Source organism: Frieseomelitta varia, unplaced genomic scaffold (assembly GCF_011392965.1).
Source record: "Frieseomelitta varia isolate USP_RPSP 00005682 unplaced genomic scaffold, Fvar_1.2 scaffold_185, whole genome shotgun sequence".
Lineage (NCBI taxonomy): Eukaryota > Metazoa > Arthropoda > Insecta > Hymenoptera > Apidae > Frieseomelitta > Frieseomelitta varia.
In genome coordinates this window covers 511198-532373 of record NW_025109583.1, presented here as the reverse complement: position 1 = coordinate 532373, position 21176 = coordinate 511198, and the positions used below count along the sequence as shown (strand labels likewise).

The 21176-nt window shown below is 38.8% G+C and overlaps 1 protein-coding gene across 2 annotated transcripts in view; it reads right to left on the bottom strand.

Annotated features, from left to right (window-relative positions):
- The window catches only part of LOC122539003 (neurotrimin-like), a 222907-nt gene that overhangs the window by 8413 nt on the left and 193318 nt on the right, over positions 1-21176 (bottom strand). The window contains exons 3-4 of one of the 2 annotated variants that reach the window (XM_043673563.1): positions 20580-20787; positions 14667-14754 (exon numbers count right to left, since the gene is read on the bottom strand). In XM_043673563.1, the coding sequence (XP_043529498.1) occupies positions 14744-14754; positions 20580-20787 (219 nt within the window). In that variant the 3' untranslated portion in view covers positions 14667-14743. Of the gene's footprint in view, positions 1-14666; positions 14755-20579; positions 20788-21176 lie in introns of those variants that run through there. The other variant, XM_043673562.1, reaches the window with a different exon arrangement.

Below are 21176 nucleotides of genomic sequence, written 5' to 3'. Positions count from 1 at the left end.
GCAGAAAGTATAAAGTTGACGTCGGTAGAAGGAACACGATCGAGTCGCTTTTACGCTCAGACAGTAACAGAAAAGAAAGAAAGAGGACAATGCGTTTCACGATCCTTTTCATTTCCTGATTCCATTTCTTTTCTTGCAAGTTGGACTACCGCTACGCATAAATCCACCGCGAGATACTTCTGCAACGAACATAATCGAGTCGAGTTCACATAAATGAGATCAAAGAGTTAAGAAATTAATAGAGAGAGGAAAAGTCGGGAGTGATTACGATTTAATGAAATGCTTGTCGTCGTATTGTTATTATTGTCATTATTGAAGGCAGCTGTTATCCTTTTATCTCTTCATCTTGCGTTCAAATCGAATAAATCAGTTGCAAGTAATCTTTCGTTCGTGTTAATACGATGAGATAATACAAGAAATAATCCTGGCGTGAAGTAACGCTTCATCCAATTTTACGCGAAACAAACTTAAAAAAGTTGTTTGTCGAAATAAGTGCGAAGTACAAAACGGAATGAAGTAATTCGGAGATAATACTGGAGTAATATCGACTAACTAAATAACGAAATAATGATTTAAAAGAAAAATCGCTTGCTCGTCTAAATAAACTAAAGTTGTCTCAAGATAAATGAAACAAGCCGAATGGGATAAGATATTTTATTGAAATAACGCCCAATTCTAAGAACCAATTTAATATCACCAATTATTGAAACATAATTATCGATAGAAATCATTTGAAGAATAATTCCAAATGTCAAAACAACGAAATAGTAACTCGGTTAATAAATGAAACTCGTTTGAGGAATTACTCGAACGAACTGATCGCAAGATCATTTCAAGACAACGTCGTTTCGTTATTTCAAGCATTTCACTGAAACAATGTTCAATCGTGAAGAATGCTCGGGAAACCGGGACCGCGCAGCTCAGAAATTTACACCCCTTCTGTCCGACCTTCGACGTTATTTCGCCCGGGACCTCGACAGAGTGCATTTTACGATCGCCGGGAGAAAAAAAGTCTCCTCTCCGATCGGATACCCTTCATGAGTGTCCTTCCATTAATACGTGGAGCGCGAGGCTGCAGAACGGCAGGAAAAAGCGGCTTAATTTGAAAGTCTAAATGCGATTCGAGCGTCTAAGCGTTCCTCCTCCCCGGGGGCAAACCGGCTAAAGCCTTGACGATCCTCTCGAACGTATCCCGCTCGTGCGGAAAATTTCAGCCGATCGTTTTTATTCCCCGGCGCACAGACGAACGCGGAAATAAATAACAGACGACGATTCCATTGAATTATATCGCTGTCATATTGCCGAAGGAGTGAGAAAAGAATAGATATATGTATCGTTGTAACGAGAAGAACAGACTGACATCAGTCGTCTGCGTCGCTATTTGCAACGTTGATCGAAAATGAACGTTCATGGATGGATGACAGGCCACTTCTCGCAACTCTTTTAACCCTCGTGTAAGAATACATAATTATTATGCTGAAGCTGCGATTAACTACGAGAACGAAGGGTTAATAAACCCAGTTTTGTAAATAGAACTGAAGCAGCGAGAAGAGCAATGGTAAATAACGATAAGTGTAATATTTCAACGTTTCGCTCTCGTTGTTCCCATCATTTGTCGCGTTCACTAACTTGTTATTACAATTTTTAGACTCTTTTAGATCGCGATTCTATCGCGAAATATCATCTTACTCTTTAGGTTAATTTATTATTTTCAAGCAGTTTAAGATTGTAAGCGAGACAGCTCTGATCCATGGCACGATTTCAAATATTCGTACAGACTGATTTTGTTTCTTTTCTGTTGCAAAACTATTCACTCCCGATACAACATATATATATATATATATATATATATATATATATATATTTCGTGTATTCTCCTCTTATTTCGTTACATGATTTTGCAAAATTTCACGAATGAGTAATGGGATAAATTTAAATAGTAAATTTGAGCTGGATATTTGCAGTGTCTCGCGAAAATATTCAAAGATTTGTAAAAATCATTTTATAAATGTAGAAAAACTCTTGTAATAGTATGTAATAATTTTTTAACCACGTTACATCACGTATATAATCGATCGCCTGTGCATTATAAGGATGTTTGCGCGCAAAGCAAGTCCAAATCGGACATATGACAACGCACTTAATGAATCTCGTGTTTCAATGGCTCGTTTCAAACAGAACGCGGACGAGCAAATTAAACAAACACGCAAAACAGAACATCATAATGGACGTTTACAATTTACGAGCCGGCTCATTCAGCGCGCAAACGCTGAATATTACATTCGGCTTGTTATTTCTTAACAATGCGTGATTTTATCGTGTCACTCGAATAACACGCGCGCGCGATGTAACGTTATATTTATAAATCGGACGGTTAAACAAGCGATTCTGCGCGTTCGAGCGGATCCCTCTCGTGAGAAATTTCACTCGTTTTCGAGAAGAAACGAAAATAAAAGAACGCAAAGAGAATGCGATGGGAAGAGAGGAGGGGGAGGGAAAGTTGAAGAAGGCGAAAGATCACGCGACAGACGCGACAAGACCGAGAGTATTGAATTATTTCATTGCGAAATTAATCACGAATATCCGCACTGCGGCGTTAAAATGTGTGTAACGATCTCTGTCTCGACGAGAAAACCCGGAGAGAAATATTTACATCAGCGATATCATCGTTTCTTTCAACTATAATGACACAGATGGACGATAGATAGTTTTCTATTATTGCTTTTCTTCAACGCGAAACATTAAAGAATCTTTGCGTTAAATAATGAAACATTGAAGAATTTTTGTGTCAAATATGAAATGATTTTTTTCGTGTTAATTAATGAAATAACTACAGGCATGAAAAATTTTATGTTTCTCACTTCTATATACTATCTTGTTATATTTTTCCATCTACGACTTCAAACTCTTTAAACTTTTATTCATTTTGTTAGGAACTGTTCAATTTTCGTTAAAAAAAAAAAAAATAATCCTGTCCACTAAACTTAAATTTCAATTAGAATAATTAATTAATACATATTTCTCCTTCAATAATTATTATAGTATTTTAATATATATTATAATATATAGTATTATATAATATATATATATATTATATATTATTTTATAAGCAATTATAAAACAACCAATATGCTTTGCTATAGGCTAAAATCGACGAGTTAAAAATTCAATGAAAGAGAAGAGAAATCCGAATACGTAGAAGAACAAATATACCATTGGGTCAAATCTGATCTGGTCATCGCCGTGCACGCGAATATAAAACTTCTGTCTGAGGGTCAATACAAGAAAGTAAACAGCTCGTGATGTGGTGACAAGATCGAAAGATGGATTGTTACAAATATTATTCGGATAAACTCTCCAGTGAACCTGAAAGACGACCCTTTGCTGCGTATACATTGTACAAGAGAAACTTTATTTTCTACTTTCACTGGCAGGCAGCGAAGCAGATTTATATCCGGGCGGTCTATTTATAATTTAGGAAATTGCAGTTGCACTCGAAACTTTGTTTATAATGCATCACTCTTACTTTAGTCTTACGCTCTTCTTTGAATTTGCAGGTACCCCGGTACTTTGAAAATCCACGAACTTCGCTGAGTAAAAGCGAACGGCAACTTACAACGGAGTTTTACTTGCTTTGTGTATCAGATATTTTGAACGAAACACGCCTTAACTCACTCCTTGTCCCGTCGTTCAAGGGAATTAAACCCGTAATTACAATTTTCCAACGTTGTTCATTAATTATCGAATGATTTACAAGCACGTTGCAATTGTTCCATGTGCCATCAGACGCTTGCCATGTACGAGTGTCGCGAAACTTTTTTACACCCTGACATATTAACGCGAATTGATACAGAGATATTGTATTATAATGTAAATGTAAATATGACAAATATTATTATTCCATAGAAATCTATTATTAGTAATAGATACTTTTTCTTCTACTAGATTGTTTTCCATGTACTATCATATAATTAATGTACTTTTGTTCGACGTGTTTCTCACAATTTTAAAATTAAAATCCCTAAAATATGAGACACGAGATTTTAACTAAACACAGTTAATTCGTTTCATTTATCTTCTGACTTTAGTGAACTGAACACAGTAGTGAAGTTACATTTATGGTGTACTAAAACACTTTGTGAAAGATAAATTTTCAATATAGATCCTTCGTATATATACAGATGCAGGCAAAATGGCAATCGCGAGCATACAAAGTTCGAATATCACAAAATTACAGAATCTAGACACAAGACGCAACAACGAAGAAATATTAATCGAACTTTAACCTTTTGCCTCCAACTTCACTAGACACACTGGTGAGGTTACACCGACGTGCTCTAAGCAACGCACGTCGAAAAATATATTTTCAATATAAATTGAAACCCCGTGGCGGATTTACGTGAAACTGGGAACATTCACGGGAACGTAAAATCATCATCGCTTGTCCCTCTTCATCCTCCAAACGTTAACTTCGTATGGACGGTACCAAATGCGCGTCCAACGACCGTGACCGTACATAGCGTCTCGTCTATGCAGTAAATCGATGTTCTATTGACCGGATAGTCGTAATGATTCTTCGAGAGAAAGGGGCATGGCTACGAGCTTCTCCCTCTCCCGCCGGGGAGTCGCGGGAAAAAATTGTCCCCGCGGGGGATGTACGAGGTAACGCGGCGAACGAAGCTAAAATATACGATAATCGTTAACCCCCCCGGTAGGTAGTATCGTGCGTGCGTCGTTTCTGCGAAACGTCGATAGGAATCGTCCGCGTTCGTCGTTCGACCTCTTGCCCTCTTTCTCTCCTAGATCGTGTAACCGCGATAACAGCCTTCAACGCCGGGAAATATATTCCGTGAGCCGAGAGAAAGAAAACCGCTTGGCTGAATCGCCGGCGAAAACCCGGCGAAAATTGATTAATGCCACGCCGGAAATTAACGCGCGCGCGTGCTTTTAATCTCGTTACGCTCGGACGCGAATTAATGGACGTCTTTGAAGGATTTCAAAGTGACGCGACACGGTGAAGTTCACGGTGGCTCGGCATTAACGGAAGAAACTAGGTTTGATACGTTACATTATGCGAATTCCAATTTATATTTGTAGATATTTGCTCACGAAAGTATTCGAACATCCATGTATAATGTGCATGTTACATGAAACAGTTTAAAATTTCGAGGAGGGACGATTCGCATATATTATTATATTTATTGCGAATATTTGTTTAATAAAAAATTACCTTACAGCGCACGAATAACTATTTTCAGCATGTAATAAATGTTAAATACTGGGTAATTTTATACATGTACTTTTAAATTTGTTTCTGTTCATGAAACGTCAATCTTTTGTATAATCCACATGATATATTATTTATATTGATGGGTATTTGTGAATATCTGTGCATGATATCTGGATGAACAATGGTTATTTTGAAATAAAGATAATTTCTAAATAAGTTTCACGTAATTCTATAGTGGTTGATAATTGCAAGCTTGTACTTAGGGTAAGGTTTCGTTACTCAGTGTTACTGCATAATATCTGGATGAACAATGGTTAGTTTGAAATAAAGATAATTTCTAAATAAGTTTCACGTAATTCTATAGTGGGTGATAATTGCAAACTTGTACTTAGGGTAAGGTTTCGTTACTCAAAATTTCCAAATAAGTTTCACGGTAATTGTATAAGAGGTTGATGATCGCAAACTTGCACTTAGGGTAAGGTTTCGTTACTCAATGAAACTTCTCTAACTTTGATAATTGCTGTTTATAATTAATCGATTAGACTTAAATATTTGAATTATTTTGAAATGGAGAACAAACCTTAATGAGCACGTATCATTAATCATAAGTTAGTAGCGCTCGAATTTTCATTATATTTCATTAACGGCAGAATTACGTAAAAATTCCACTTGGAAATTGCACAACGTATTAAAAATATAAATAAACGATCAAATCAGAAGCTCTCGATCCCCGAAAATGGCACCGGTTAAAAGTAATCGATCAAAGCACGTGAGAAAAATTTATCGAGGCGTAAGAGAAGTTGGAGCACCGTGTCGTCACGCCGAAAAAAAGGCACCCGTCGATTTAATTAAAAGGACTAATTAGACGAGATATGCATCAAGTAACGAATCTCTCCAGCGTGCGCAACGCAACTGATCAAATAATTTCCATGTTTTTTGCCCCACGAGCTGGGCAAAAACGAGATTATAATCTGCCAGGTTTAATATGTACTCTTCCATCCTCGTTCGTCCAAAAATTCGCATCTGATTATCGCGTTTCACAATCGAACAAAAGAAGCGCTCTCGTTAATGTATCCAGGCAAGTGTATGTTCGAACGAAATTCGCCAAATTGCGGTAGAAAACGGAAAGCGAAAGAAATTCAAATACAGAGTGTTCCGCGAGTCACGTACGTACAATCTCCCGATTCCAATATTCAATTATACTTCAATTCTGCTGAATTCACTGAACGACGAAGAGGAGATTGTTTCTCCTTGTGAAAAGTCAGAAGTATAGATGCAAGGTTTGAAGTTTCAAAAATATTTATTAAATATTTAAATAAATAAATCACGTGCTTAAGAAGAATTTGACTGTTTGTCAATTCACTTTTACATGGACAAATCATCCCTTAATCGATTGTCCGCAATTTGAGGGGCTCCCTGTATATATTTCAAAGAAAGAAGACGGAGGAGAGAAGAAAGAAGAACAAAAAAAAATATGAAAAAATATCGCTCGACTTATTAGCCGGATTTATACTTTTTTTCACCGATAATCGCGGATCAATATGACACCGCCGGGGGACGTGTTCGTACCCCAGCACCGTTAGGAATAATTTGCCGGCGTTTCGCGCCGACGGTTATTGCGATTCCCAGGCGGCACTTCGACTCTACTTTCCAATCGGCACGACTAATGCATTTTCAAACGAAACGCGAGTAGACACGCGTTCGCTCTCGCGATGTGTTCTCTGACGATCGTCCCACGCCGGATACCAGCAGCCGGAATTCTGAAAGTTTTACAGTACCTTGCACGGACGACGTTGGAACGAGTAAGCGTCCCGAGTATTACATTACAGTAGAACAAGAACGATAAGAAGATGACCGGATACGATGGTCGCGGAGAATTTCAAATCGCGTGTCCTTTAACTGTTTCGTAGTTTGATTATGTTGGGTCAGTGTACGATGTCTGTCCGGTTTCGTTGTCTCGTGTTGCGGGAATAATGCCGAAAATTTCTTTATCCAATTGTGATCTTTTCACTGGACTTGTGGGCGATAATTTATGTTTGGATAATTGTTAGAATATTAGAATATTATTATATATTATATATATATATATATATATATATATATATATATATATAAATGTGTAAATCATATTAAATGTGCAAATCATTATATTATTGTATCACAAATTACGTTTTATATATATATATATTTAATTAATTTAGTACGTGGTAATTATATATTTAGTAATTTGTGATACAATAATATTTACACTGTATAATATATAATTATACGGTGTCAATACATAATTGTTAAATATTTGTCTTTTATTAGAAAATTATTGCAAGAATATTATTACAACACGTAGAATTGTAATATATGTATATATTGTTACTGTATACAGAATATTATATAATATTATGTACGAAGCAATTGAAACAAATAATCTGAATATCTAGACTGTTGTTGATAACAGAAAAAAGAAATATATACATAACGTAATTTGTAATGTAACAATATAAGGGAATTTATAATGTATAATGTACAATTATACAATGTCAATACATAATTGTTAAATTTTTGTCTTTCATTAGAAAATTATAGTAAGAATATTATTACAACACGTAGAATTGTAATATATATATATATATATTGTTACAGTATACAGAATATTATATAATATTATGTACGAGGCAATTGAAACAAATAATCTGAATATCCAGACTGTTGTTAATAACAGAAAAATGTAAATGGATTATCTATCTGTTGAAACAAATCAAACTATATTGCTCAGTCCCAGCACTTTTCTCGCGGAATTATCTTTCCGACGCAGAGAATACTTCGTAGCTTCAAGTCCAGTTAAAAAATATTTTACAGTTCAATACATAATTCGAACGAAATCTAAGCAATCACCTAAACTGTAGCAATAAACACGTCGTTTGGACGCTGCTTCTCGCCCATCGGCGAATAATGGAAATTATCAAGCTAATTACCCGACAGAAAACTCGAAGGAATTGTCGAATTTATCATCGTATCTCGTTATCGGCTAGCGGGAAATAATCGCGGCCATAAATAATCAGCGTGCGCGATCCGCAGGGCAATTATTCGAGCAGCCGGGAATTTATTCGAGGAGTTATCCCGATAAGATGCACAGCTTTCGCTTGAAATAGCAACGGGAGCTCGCCCCCGCCCCCTCCTCCTACCCCCATCGCGGACGGTTCGTTTGCTGGCCGAAACGCCGAGTGAAGAGGGTTGTTCCTACATATTCATATATAAACTCACCCTCGAGTGACCCTCCCCTTCCACTTCTCCAACGAAATCCTGTCTCCGTGACAGTCCCGCGAAATGGACGATGACGTGTATTTAGTGGACGAGCAAATGTTTGCCGTGCATTCTGAATCACGTAAAAATTCACCTAATTTCGGCAACGCGTCGGGATTATTATCGAATGCGCAGTGGTGGACAGTTTTGCGATTCTACGCGCGACGCTCAGTGGTCGATTTCCTCGAAAAATAAGAAAAAATTTTATCTAGTGATATTTATCTGTGTACAATTCCCTGCCTTTCTTGTTCAACGTTTCGATCGCGATCCTTTCAAACATATTTCCCAGTTCAAAGTGAATTGATCACCAGAATTTTAGAAGGTACTTCCGTTCAATAAATTCTCGGAGAATGAAACTTGTTTATCAGTTACTTTTATCCTGAGTTTCTGCGAAAATACCATAGATCTCCCTAAGTAGTACAGCGACAAACATACAGTGTAAATCATGCCAACTAACGAGATTTAAAGAGATCATTTTTCCCGGTTCGCGAGAGAAACGGAGAGAAATATCTTGCTTGCTCGCTTGTCATCACCGCGAAAACTATCGTTAAATATCGCGTCGTGATGAAATTCCTCTCGCTCTACGGTCGAAAATCGTTTCGTACGAAAATTCAGACAGCAAAAGGGTCGGTGGTGGTCGGTGGAGGGAACTTCAGCGAAGTGATTCGCGGGCGAGTCAATTGCGCGTCCCGGAAAGCAACAGCCAGGTCCTACTCAATCCTATGAATTACCGCAGGTGTCCGACGATCTGCTGCATTAATGCTAATGCGGGGTGTTACCGAATTGTTCAACAAGCGCAGATTGAACAGCGCGGCCCGTTATACGGCAGCCGCGTACGTACTGTTGATGCATTATTCAAGCGCAAACGCCGCCACGTGTACGCTGCTGCCTCGGCGTTGTTGCGCGTTAACTTGCCCTAAACTCCGGGCCAGCATCGGCTCGTACGGAGGAGACGCGCGTGAGAACAGACAACGAGAGAGAGGGAAAGAGAAACAAGCAACGAGAGGATGCTAACGCCAAAGGGTCTGCCGTTGCGTCGCGCACGGACGCGGAAACGTCGTCGTCATCGTCGTCGTCGTCGCACTTCGAATTATTAGCGTTTTCCCCCGTGGCTGCTTTGGAAGTGTTTGTCTGCGTGTAACTTGAGAATTCTCCCCGTGTTTGTCCCCTATACGCCACGTATGACGGGAAAGATACTCGAACGACTACTGTAGAAGTATCTAGTAGTATGTATCAGTGATTTCCGTTGAGAAGAAAGTGGACGAGTGTGGACGAGTGTGGGGTCTAAAAATTACGTATACTTTGGAGGACCAGTAAAAAAGAAATTACATATTTGATTGATATGAGCTTTTTCGGGACATTATGAACTGTAAAAAGCAACATTAAAAAAGAAAAAAGAGGACTCTTATTTAGCTTTTTAACGACATCCTTTTGTATAACTCTTCTTTACGTTATCTATCGGTGTGCATGATTTCAGCCAAACAGGATTAGTTGCAACAAAAAGGCAGAAAAAGTTCAAAAGTAAACGATATTTTCTAGAGATTGACGATCCAACATTTTCATTTTTGTGAAAATTATGAAAATAGCAGCTATTTGTTTTTGACGTATCGAATTTATGCCAAAAATTTCTACATTTTTTGTTTATATTTTTTGAAATTGCTAAAAATTAGAAAATGTAAAATCGATCGTCAATCCCCAGTAAATGTTACACTAAAGATATATATCAAGTTTCACAGTAATCGGTTGGTTAGATATCGAGATATTTTGCGCACCGTTTCTAAAAACCTAGTTTCGAGAAAAACGCGTTTAAAGTTTCAGAACGTCATTTTTCATATGTATCCTTTACTTACTTTTTTTACTTATATATCGCGGCTTGCAGTTCTTACAATTCACAACTAAATTGAATCCCTAATATTCGATTCACCAAAAGTGATATTTGAATCACACGACTTACACTTTATAATACTGCTTAAAGTTGTAAACAGTGATACAAATTCAATTATTCTGTATCAGCGGATTTATTATTATACCCCAAAATAAGTCGTTTTAAAGACTAGGACCTTTTGTACCTTATTTCCAAGACTTCAAACTACTATTTAGAACAAAACAAAAAATCGATTTTTTTTAAATTTCACACTATCCGATCTCCTTAATGTTCGAACACTCGAGAATACTCGGATATTAAATATCGAAACTTTTAAAATTTCATACGGTAATAAATATTGGATCGTTTTGCTCTCAACGTTGTTGCAAATATATCTCAGAGATAATAATTATATCATTGATAATAATTATTACGAATTTTTACACTGATCTAACAAGATACGACTGTCGTGACTCTCTCAATAAAATTTGAAAACCAGTCTGAAAGTTTGTAAGTAGAAGTCACAAAGATATTCATCGTAGATATGCATTTTAACAAATTCTTAGTCCTCCTCGAGCATCGATACTTCGATTTATTCCATTGAAAGATTAAATGATCACTGTAACAAACCGAGGATGGAATTTCAATCTCGGATGTTCCCGATCGATTCGTAGACCTTCCTATTTGTTTGCCCTCCGTCGTGGACCGTGAAAACTCGCTGTTGCCAGTAATTGGCCACTCCAGAAGCAGAGAAAAAAACCGGTATAGGCTACGTTCGAGAAGGATCAACCGATCCTTTAGATACTGACTGCCGATTTCATCGAATCGAGTAAGTACGTAGACACTTAAAACAAGCAGCGAACATAGATTTCTCTATAGAGATTTTACGTTTAATCAGCTGTCTGACAGTAGTTTGATAATCGAAATTTAATACTTCGATGTTTAAAAAAAAAACAATTTATTCCTATTAAGGATATTTTGGATTTCTTATTTCTATTGAATTTGAGCTATTTATTACAACATATTACGAAATGGAATCTCGAATGAGGATCCATATTACATTTTGATTGAAACGAAGTTAACAGTGTCTGTAGTATAATTCTACATTTTTAGTGGACCCAGATTCTGTCAGAAATTGACAATAAATGAAAAGAAGTACTCTGTGTATTTGGAACCTATAGGAAAAGTACAATTTGAAATCGCGTTGTCTCGGAATGTAAATAAACTCGATGCCTTTTATTTCCTCCCTTTTCCAGTTACTAAAATTTATTATAATAGACGATAGATTGAAATGACTGATCTTTCGTTCCCTGCACACAGTAATAACAAACGAGTAAACGATCAATTGTTACAAGTATTTAAGGACGTGAAAAGTTAAATTTGTGCTTGTCTGTTTCGATTCTCGAGAAGAGAAGACACACGAGTTTTTAGGTAGGACGAGAATTTTTCTTCTCGAACACGCTTTTCACCGGGCTTAATGACCCGCGAGAGTTATTGTGTTCGCGGACGCTTTTCCTTGGCGGACGACGGGGAGGTCAGACGAGGAAAAAAATCTCCAATTAGGGAATTTCCAGGCGAATAGCAAAGGAAAAAATCGCGCTAACGAACGGGCCAGACGCTCAATGCGAAGTATGAACTCTGAAAGGATCGAAACTTGCGCCGCGAGACGTTTATATAGTTGGCTTGTTGCGGAATTTTCTTTTCGGCGGAGCTAATAGAAAGAAAGTCGATACATGAGTTTATTAAGGGGTTGCAAGCTGAGAAACTCGGGATTTATCGAGATAGGACAAGACTGAAAAGAAATAGCATATGATGAAAGATGGAGAAGATTGGGAACATCGAGAAGGACGTTTCTCGGTTTTTAATTTCGGCGATTTTTATTTGGATGTTTTATTTAATGAAAAGTATACCGAAATACAGTTATTGACTAAAAGTCTCGACTGATTGGTTCCATTCGGTGGTTTATGAGAGAAATTCTCCGCGCGAGGAAAGATCGCGAAATCTCAGAGAAGTTTCAGAAATTAATTTCGAAAGTCAATCAACGGGGTAGAAAGACGGAGTTAGACAGTAAATTTCTTTCTGTTGCTGCCGCATTTTCTGCATCAAGACGATAAAATTCGAAATATCGAAACACGAAATTTCCTTGCAATGGTTAATTCCAATCGACCTTACAGAGCTATGAGAAATATCTGCGGAAGAATATATATACATATATGTAGAGACGCGCGACAGTTTTAGGTAGGCAAACATCGATCGTAAGCAAAGTGTCGTCAAAACAACGAACGAAACGGGACAAATCGGCGCGTCGTAGAATGCGCTTGGAAAATAAATGTCCGCACGCTCCGCAGGACTCGAAAGCAGAGGGAGACGAGAATTTATTCGGCAAAGAGTGGAAAGGTCGCAAGTAGAAAACGACCAAACGTGACTGCGGCAGCGTCCTCGTCAGAACCGGAAGTACGATCGACTGGCGACACGGGACGTACGTTGTTTACGGATATCAATACTATGGAATGAGTGGCGAGAACGATTCGATGACGAACTTACGAACAAACGATATCACCGATTTCCTACCAACAGCTGATTGGCAACATGATTGCGAGGCACGTTTTTCTGTTTCCCCCGACAGCAATCGAGCAATTTCTTTGCTGATTCAATTTGAATCACACGCGCAGGTGTCGATGACTTGGTCAAACTCTTCTTTGGATTTTTATATGTCAGATTTATGACGTCGAATTGAAAGAAAGATTTAACCCGTTGCGCTGGCAACTGGTTCGCGGACCATAACGAGTGACCCGTGAACCCGTATACAATAATTCGTCGCTTTCCTTTACCTTTTGAACTCGTCGGTATGATATCACCGGATATGATAGAAATGATTAAGAAGCCTGGGTTCAACATTTAAATATACTTGAAACTGAGAAAATGTAGCAAAAAATTCTCGACGTGCGTGGCACGTCGTTCCACCGCAAAGAGGTTAACAAAAGAAACTTGCCTCTAGATACTTTCTATAGAGAAAGAGAAATATACTATTCAATTAAACCTAACCTAACCCCATTAATAACAAGATAATTGTAACATTCGTTAATATATCGTTCTTCTTTACTATAACATTTACAGATATTCCTGTATATTTACATTTATATTACAATTTACCACTCCACCGTATTTGAAGGAAGAACTATACCACTTTCGAATCGCTTGCAACTCTCCGACAATTAAATAACGTCGTACGAGTATAACAACGCAAACTAAAATCCTCCGTCGAAAGAAACGTATCACGAGCTACCGCTGGTATATTCACGCAGCTGGATGTGCACTTTACCTGGAGTGTTTCAAAGGGTGTTTCGTGGCCAAAACGGTGCGGCTGAAATACTAATGAAATTCCGCGCGCTCTCTCACCTCGGAGGAAATCGAAGTTACACCGAGCGAGGGATGGAACGAGAGAAGAAAAAAAAAAAGAAAAGGGGGATGCACAGACACCTCTGACAGACATTCGGAAATTAAGTGACACCCGCCGCGGGAACGGAGGTAACGCGTTTTGCGACTTAACGGGGCGCGATCCGCAAACACAAAGGCGCGCCGTGTCAGAGGCTCGCGTCGAAATGACTGTTATGCGGCCCGTGTTGAATGAAGCCACCCCCCCCCATCCCCCTCTCCCATCACCGTTGGTTGCAGCCACAAATTACTAATTACACCCGGGTCCCCCCTTAGGGAATGCGGTGTCGAGGCGGCGCGCAACGTGTGTGACGTACGGCCGCGAGACGACACGCGCGCGCTCTCTGATACAATGCGTAACGTATACGAGGGCATGTGGCACCCTCGGAGGGTGAGACACTCTCCCTTTGTGCCACGCTACACGGCCGGCCTTTGAGTATTCTTGAATTCGACTCGTGAAACTCGATGGCCAGATAAAAGCCGTGCAACGCGAACGATGGCGCCGTGTCTTTTGACACGGACCAGCGCCGTAACCGGTGTTGAACGAAAACGAAAAGAGAGGAAAAAGAAGAAAGGAAAAGGAGGGGAAGGAAAAAACAGAAACGCGGGGCAAAAATTGTGAAAAAAGGAAGGGAGTGGTTGTGTTTCACGGTGGAAAGCAGACCTCTCATCGACGAAAGCGTAAAAACTACTTTCGTCGAAGCTCGAAGTTGCTCGAAGGTTATACCCTCCCTTGTTCTCTCTTTTCACGTTTCCCTTTAGCCTTTCTTCTTCTTTTCCTTTTGGATAAATATCTCGACACTGTGCCCTCGACGTCGCCGTGATGTTGGCCGTCGTGATTCAAAGGATCCGCCGCTTGAATTTCATCGTCTTCCTTCGGCCGACGGGAGAACTCAGCCCTTCCCTCCAGCCGATTCCTATCGAGTTTCTAATAAAAGGGAGAAAACGGCCCAAGAGTTAAAAGAGAGCGGATATGAAATTGCATACAGGCTCGCGAGTATCACAACACGCCCCTATTACGCGTTACGAAGGAACGCCAATTGAACCGGTATAACAACCCTTCGTATCGTCCCTCGGTCTCGGTAACCGGTAAAAATGAAAAGGACGAGCGCGTTCTGGCCCACGTTTAAAGACGACGTTCTCGTCTCGAATCAGAAACGCATTCTTGACTGTTGAAGATTACGTTTGACGTGAAATCAGACTGCCGTCGTGACGAAATAAGTATCAAATAATCAGCCGTCACTAATTAACCGTCTAACTTTTGGGAAATCTGAAACTGCGCAAATCCACGGAATGGAAACTACAGTGTTTGCTGTATTCAGTAAATAAATAAATGTTGCATTGTGCAAATATATATTACTCAGTTGTATTTTAAACATGCAATTTCTTATGTGTTACGTGTGAAGAAATAAATTTTTATATTTACATGGTGAAGTAACGTGAGTTTCCTGAAATTCAGCGATCCGCTAATTGATGAACTTTTAATCAAGATATGAATTTGCAGAAATATCTGCAGTCTGATGTTCGCAGAAGAAATGGTTGCAAAAGAAATTAATTATTGCTTTCATTCTCTCTCTCTCTCTCTCTCTCTAGATTTCAGGGCCAAGGGAAACAGTGAACACTGGGAACGTCGAAAAATACACGAGAAAACGTGGAAAGCTCGGCGCGTCACGTTCCGCAGCGTACGCTCCACTCGAGCTTCTTTCCTGGTTAAGCTCGCCGACTCGCCTCCAAATCGAATAAAAGTCAGATAGTCTCCGGCTTCCGCCTTATTTACGGGAGGACAGAGAGCGAAGGAAGAAAAAAGATAGAGAGAAAGAGAGAGAGAGAGAGAGAGAGAGAAGAGGAAAAAGAACCAAGCGGCTCGAAGCGAAACGAAGGAACGATCTCTGATCGAGAGATACGGAAGAGAAGTACATACGCAGAGGATGGTGTGTATACGATATCGGATAAAACGGAGCGATCATCGAGTTATCGTTATCTTCGATTCATGGATCATCGCGGAATTCAATGGCGGGAGCTGGATGCCGACGACGTGTTAGGCGTGCCACGTTCCAAGGGGAATCTTTCATGGGGTGTCGCTACGACGGAAAATTGATTGGCCAGTACACACGTTCGCAGTGTATCGTTCGGCAGGATAACACGATGAAACTTGTATATACCGAGTGGAATCGTTTCAGCTTTTCTCTCTCTCTCTCTCTCTCTCTCTCTCTCTTTGGGATGGTACAAAGCGCACGTGTTACGTGCACGAACCACGTTTTACTTAGATAATTGCCTTTGCCATAAATTCGGGCTATTTCTGTCTTGTAACAATTTTGGTAACTCTCTTCCCTGCGCTCGTTCGCTGGAAATTTATGGTAACGAACTCGGACCAATAACTGTCTAATTCCGCGCATCCGAAGCTTTTATCACTCGTGAATAATAAATGAAACGAGACGAAACGAAGTGAAGTGAAATGAAATGAAATAATTGTCAGGTACGAAAGAAGTTCTATAAGTAGGATTTCCCCTTTTTATATTGATATTCGATTTGAAATCTACTTTTCATTAGAATGACTTATTCAACAAATCTTCCCCACGTTAAGGAACCAACCATCGAATTTACGATAACCTTTTAAACCTTTTCTTTGATCTAAATGATCTTTTAAATCACACGGAAACTTCTAAATCAATCTAATAAACTTTTACATCCGCGCTTAACCATCGAGTAGAAGCGACCATCGAAAAGACAAATTTATCCAAATGTACACTTAGCATCGTCTCGAACCCCTTTTTAACGATCTTCCACGTAACACGGACATTCCTCGCAATTAGAGAATTCAACGTCCCTATGTAATTCCTATCTTTCATTTGATCGACGCGAATCTCCTTGATCCCTCGAACGGAACCACGCTCGGCTCTTAACAAACGAAAACGAAATTCACAAAGAAACGTTCCTCTCGAAACCCGGCGGCCAAACAAGCCGGGCTATTCGCCGGCGTGGCTCGGCTGTCGAAATCCATTCCGCCGGAATCGAATGTTTCAGGGCCACTCCTCCGGAGGAGTGTTCGACGCGGTGGCGTGCGAGAAACGTGCTCCAGCGTCGGGTAAACAGCGCGGCAACGATTCCCGGATAATTTACACGTGAATTCAGGCGCGGAGCAAGAGAAAGAGAGACACACACACACACACACACGCGCGCACGCACGCACGCATACACAGAGAAAGAGAGTAAGAGAGGAGCCGTCGAAATCGTCAAACTCGTGAAAACCCGTTTATTAGCTCAGGCAGCAAGGTAAACGCCTCAGGTGGTAACTTTAAGTGACTCGGTCCGTATGGAATATTTACACACGTTATACGTTTCCAAATTTCCTTGCGTAACCAAATCCAAAAGAGAGAGAGAGAGAGAGAGAGAGAGAGAGAGGGATAGCGGGAGGAGAGGCTGAGTTATGGCAGGGGTTGCATTGTGTCTGTTCCGTCGGCATTATCACGAAGTACCGTTTCGAAGTCTTCCGTGTATTTGTGCTACGCCGGGCCAAGAGTCCCGTGGAAACAATTAATCTAGCCCTCTGATTACTCCACCGACTACTGAAACATCCACCGTCCCCCTCTTCCTTCCCATCCTGGCGAACGGCTGAGCTTCCGCTCCGCCCGACGACTTCAGACGTCAAACTCGAGATATTAATATGTTCTGCCGGATGGCAGAGAACGAAGAGACCGGCTCGCCCCCGACACGCTCACCCTTCGGCCTCGCGGATACCCTCTCCTCCGCTGATTAAATTATCGTTCCTCTGTCCCTTCGCCGAGGCCCGGACATACTCTTTCTCTCTTTCAATCCCTGGGATTCTATCACGTCCAGCCGCTTGTCCCTCTCGACGGTTTCGTCGATCGTCGAAACGCGAGACGATCCCTTTCAAACGTTTTTTCGAACTGCTTCGAACTCGACACATGACATAATCACGATCGCCTGATCGGTGTTAAAGTGTTTCGTGTACGGCAGAATCTCTTTCGTGGGAGCTATTGTATCTCAATTGTCGTAAAATTGTGGTGTTGCTCAAATTAGATCGTCTGCTAGTAGTTAAAAAAATTATAAACTAAAAATTGCAAATAAAAAGGAGATTTTACTGTAATATATTCATATTGACGAAGTTTCTATAAATCTTCGAATACCTTCGCGAACAACTGTACTCGCAGTGTAATGATAAAACGATCAAAGGATAATTAGACGTTGCACTTACGTTTCGCAGAAGAGAAATATATTCTTTAATCTGTTTTTCTAGCTATTTATAACAGTTATTGTTACCAGCTATTGTTAACAGCTATTGTTATTGATAAATAGCGAATTAATGAAGTGATTGAACGAGCAATTTTATCGCACTGATTACTAGACCAGTCTGATCATGTACTAACCTATACTACTTGATGGCTATGTAATCATCTTCATATTTTATTTTTTCTGATTTATGAAATGTATTATTAAAATCGAAACAGTATTACAATAGTATATGATATTTGTGGCATTTCAAATATACATAATTCTTTTAATATTTATTTGTTAATAAAATAACTATTCTACCGAATTTCACAGCACATGTATCCCCCTTGTGTTGAAGATTAAATTGGAAGGAAAGATTTAATATTTCTTTTTTTAGATTATATTTAAATCTATTAATTAATCGAATGTTATTTCTATTCATCGATAAATAGCAAGTTAACGAAGTAACTGAGCAAGCGATATCGTCACATTGATCACCAGGTGTCTGACTACATGCTGACCTATATTACTTGGTGACTATCTACATGGCTAGATACATATTCACAAAGCTAGTTAAAAATTGGTTGTCACAAAGTCCACACACTCCAAAGTTGAAACTTCGTTTTGGATATCACTTTTCAAAATTTTTAATGGAAACAGCGAATATAGATAAAATAGTATAATATTAGAGTAAATTACATACACAGCACGCTAAAGACGTTAAGTAATTTCAAGTATGTATAATTATTTAATCTCTCTTCATCTAACAGAGAATACAAGGAAAAAAATTTTTTTAAAAACTACGTCCCAAAGCAAACTATAATTTAATTAAATTACCACAATCTTTACATCATAACATAAAAAAAAGTATTATTAGAATTTCGTATCTTCATCGTACAGTCTTGTAATTTATAATTGCTCAACAGAATGAAAATTGTATTCCACACTTCTGACTCATTTTCATAGATAGAACAACCATCCTGTTATTATCCTAGAATCGGCTAAATTCAAGTATTAGTTGACGAACCTACATACTTGATTTTCTTCGAAAACGAAGCCTTGAATGAATAAATTTTGTCCTTGCTTGATATTACAGTTGCTTGATATTATTATTGCCTCGGCAATTAATTGATAAAGGGCATGAATGTTCGTTTAATCTGGAGAGTTAAATTGGCTTTAAACTAAACCCGGATCTTAACTTCGTAAAGAAGGTGACATACGTAACATACGCCGACTATAAATTAACCGCTTTTTTTTACCCGCTAATCACTCGCGGAATTAGGTTACCAAAAGCATCCGATGTGTCAGAGCAGCTCACCGCAAACAAGCTCGCAGACGTCTACTATCTAACTCGACCGAACATATAGTTAAAGCTCTGTTTCTAGCAGTTCCTCGAACGTTTAAACTCTTTTCACTCTACATCTGGAAAATTTTACTAAACCTTTCATTGTCTCGCTGAACATTGTGCAACATTTCGTTTGCGACGGAATTTCGAATTTTATTCGAAGTGTAATTCAATTTTACGCGAGAGCATATGCACGCATACAAATTGCACGTGTATTTAAAAAGTTATAGCACATTGTAATTAAAACATTTAAATAAAAAAGCATAGGTAGTGAAAGTGTGATTGTTAATTGAACCGCGAAATGCGGACAGAATGGCAGAATAATTATAACGGTTCGCGTGAATATTATACCGTGTAAACGATCGAAAATCAGATCGCGGGTGAACGAGTCCCAATTTGTAACTGTATCGAACAAACCCCGAGTCGAACGAAGCGTGCTCGATTTATTTTCAAAATGAAGCAATGACAATGTAAATGACAATAAAAATATGTACTTAACAAATATACGCGATGTGATAAACGGAAGTGACAGTAATTTTGATAATCATTTCGAATAGGGGTAAAATTTCGATCCAGTTCGATGATTTTCGGATATCTTGTCGATTCGACATTACTACTTTTTTTTTCCTTATTTGTATTATTGAAACTTTTCGTCATCCTCGGACTGAAGTTCAATCGAATCCTTTTTGCAAATATCGCAGAAGTATACTTGGCACTTGAGACCATGTTGGAATAAATCGGTAAATAATTATTTTCGTAATTTCAAATCATGATCATGTGTACGCAAACGCTATTATTTTGACTATGTAATACTTTGTTCATGAAAGGATAATTTTCTACCATGAGCGAGAGATTCTGCTAGTAGAACGATCAATATCGTACACCCTGTCTAAATAATCATCGTAATTTCAAAGGGCGATTGTTATTTAAAAATTGAATGCAACGCATATAAAAACGAATATCACCAATAAATCTTACGTAATAATTTATTTATAAAAATGTCACTTCACGAACGATTCTGCTGGTTAGAGTAATCAATGTCGCGCGTCCTATTCCAAATAATCATCGTAATTACAGAGCACGATTCTGCTTACAGAATGACGAAAATATCCCTAACCGTGACTTTTCCACTTCTAAATTCCCTAGTAGAACAACAATATTTTACAGGGACTCACCTACGACGTGCAAATAGCCATACTGTGTTTTCGCGGTCGCCGTATTAATCTGGCACATGTACTTTCCCTTGTCGTCCTCCCGCACATCTTTGATATGTAGGAACCAGGTCCTGTGCTTATCGTGCGTCACGGATATCCTCGGGTTCCTGGTAATAACGTGACTTTGTACTGTCAGGATAGCGCTCTTGTCGAAAAGCATCCAGGCCACCTGAAACGAAACAGAGAATCCCCGTTAATGCTACAAACACGACGATTTACGGCCTCTGGTCGATTATCATAAAATTGCAGTTTCCTATCGGGACGTCGCTAATGTCACGGGGCTCGTTTATCGAGATATCGGAGTCCGCGAATAACCAAGGTTGTCGTTTGCGCATCCTCTTAATCGTAGATTAACAGACAGCATTTTAATATAATTTTTAGTATTAAATTATAAATTATAAAATATATATATATATATATATATTTTTTTTTTCTTATAATTTATTTTAATAGTGTACAATATAGCTGTTCTAGTATACAATAATTGAAGAAAATATCGTTATTATATTTTTACTAAATGAACACGTACGTTTCGTTCACAAAGTTTAAAGTGCATTG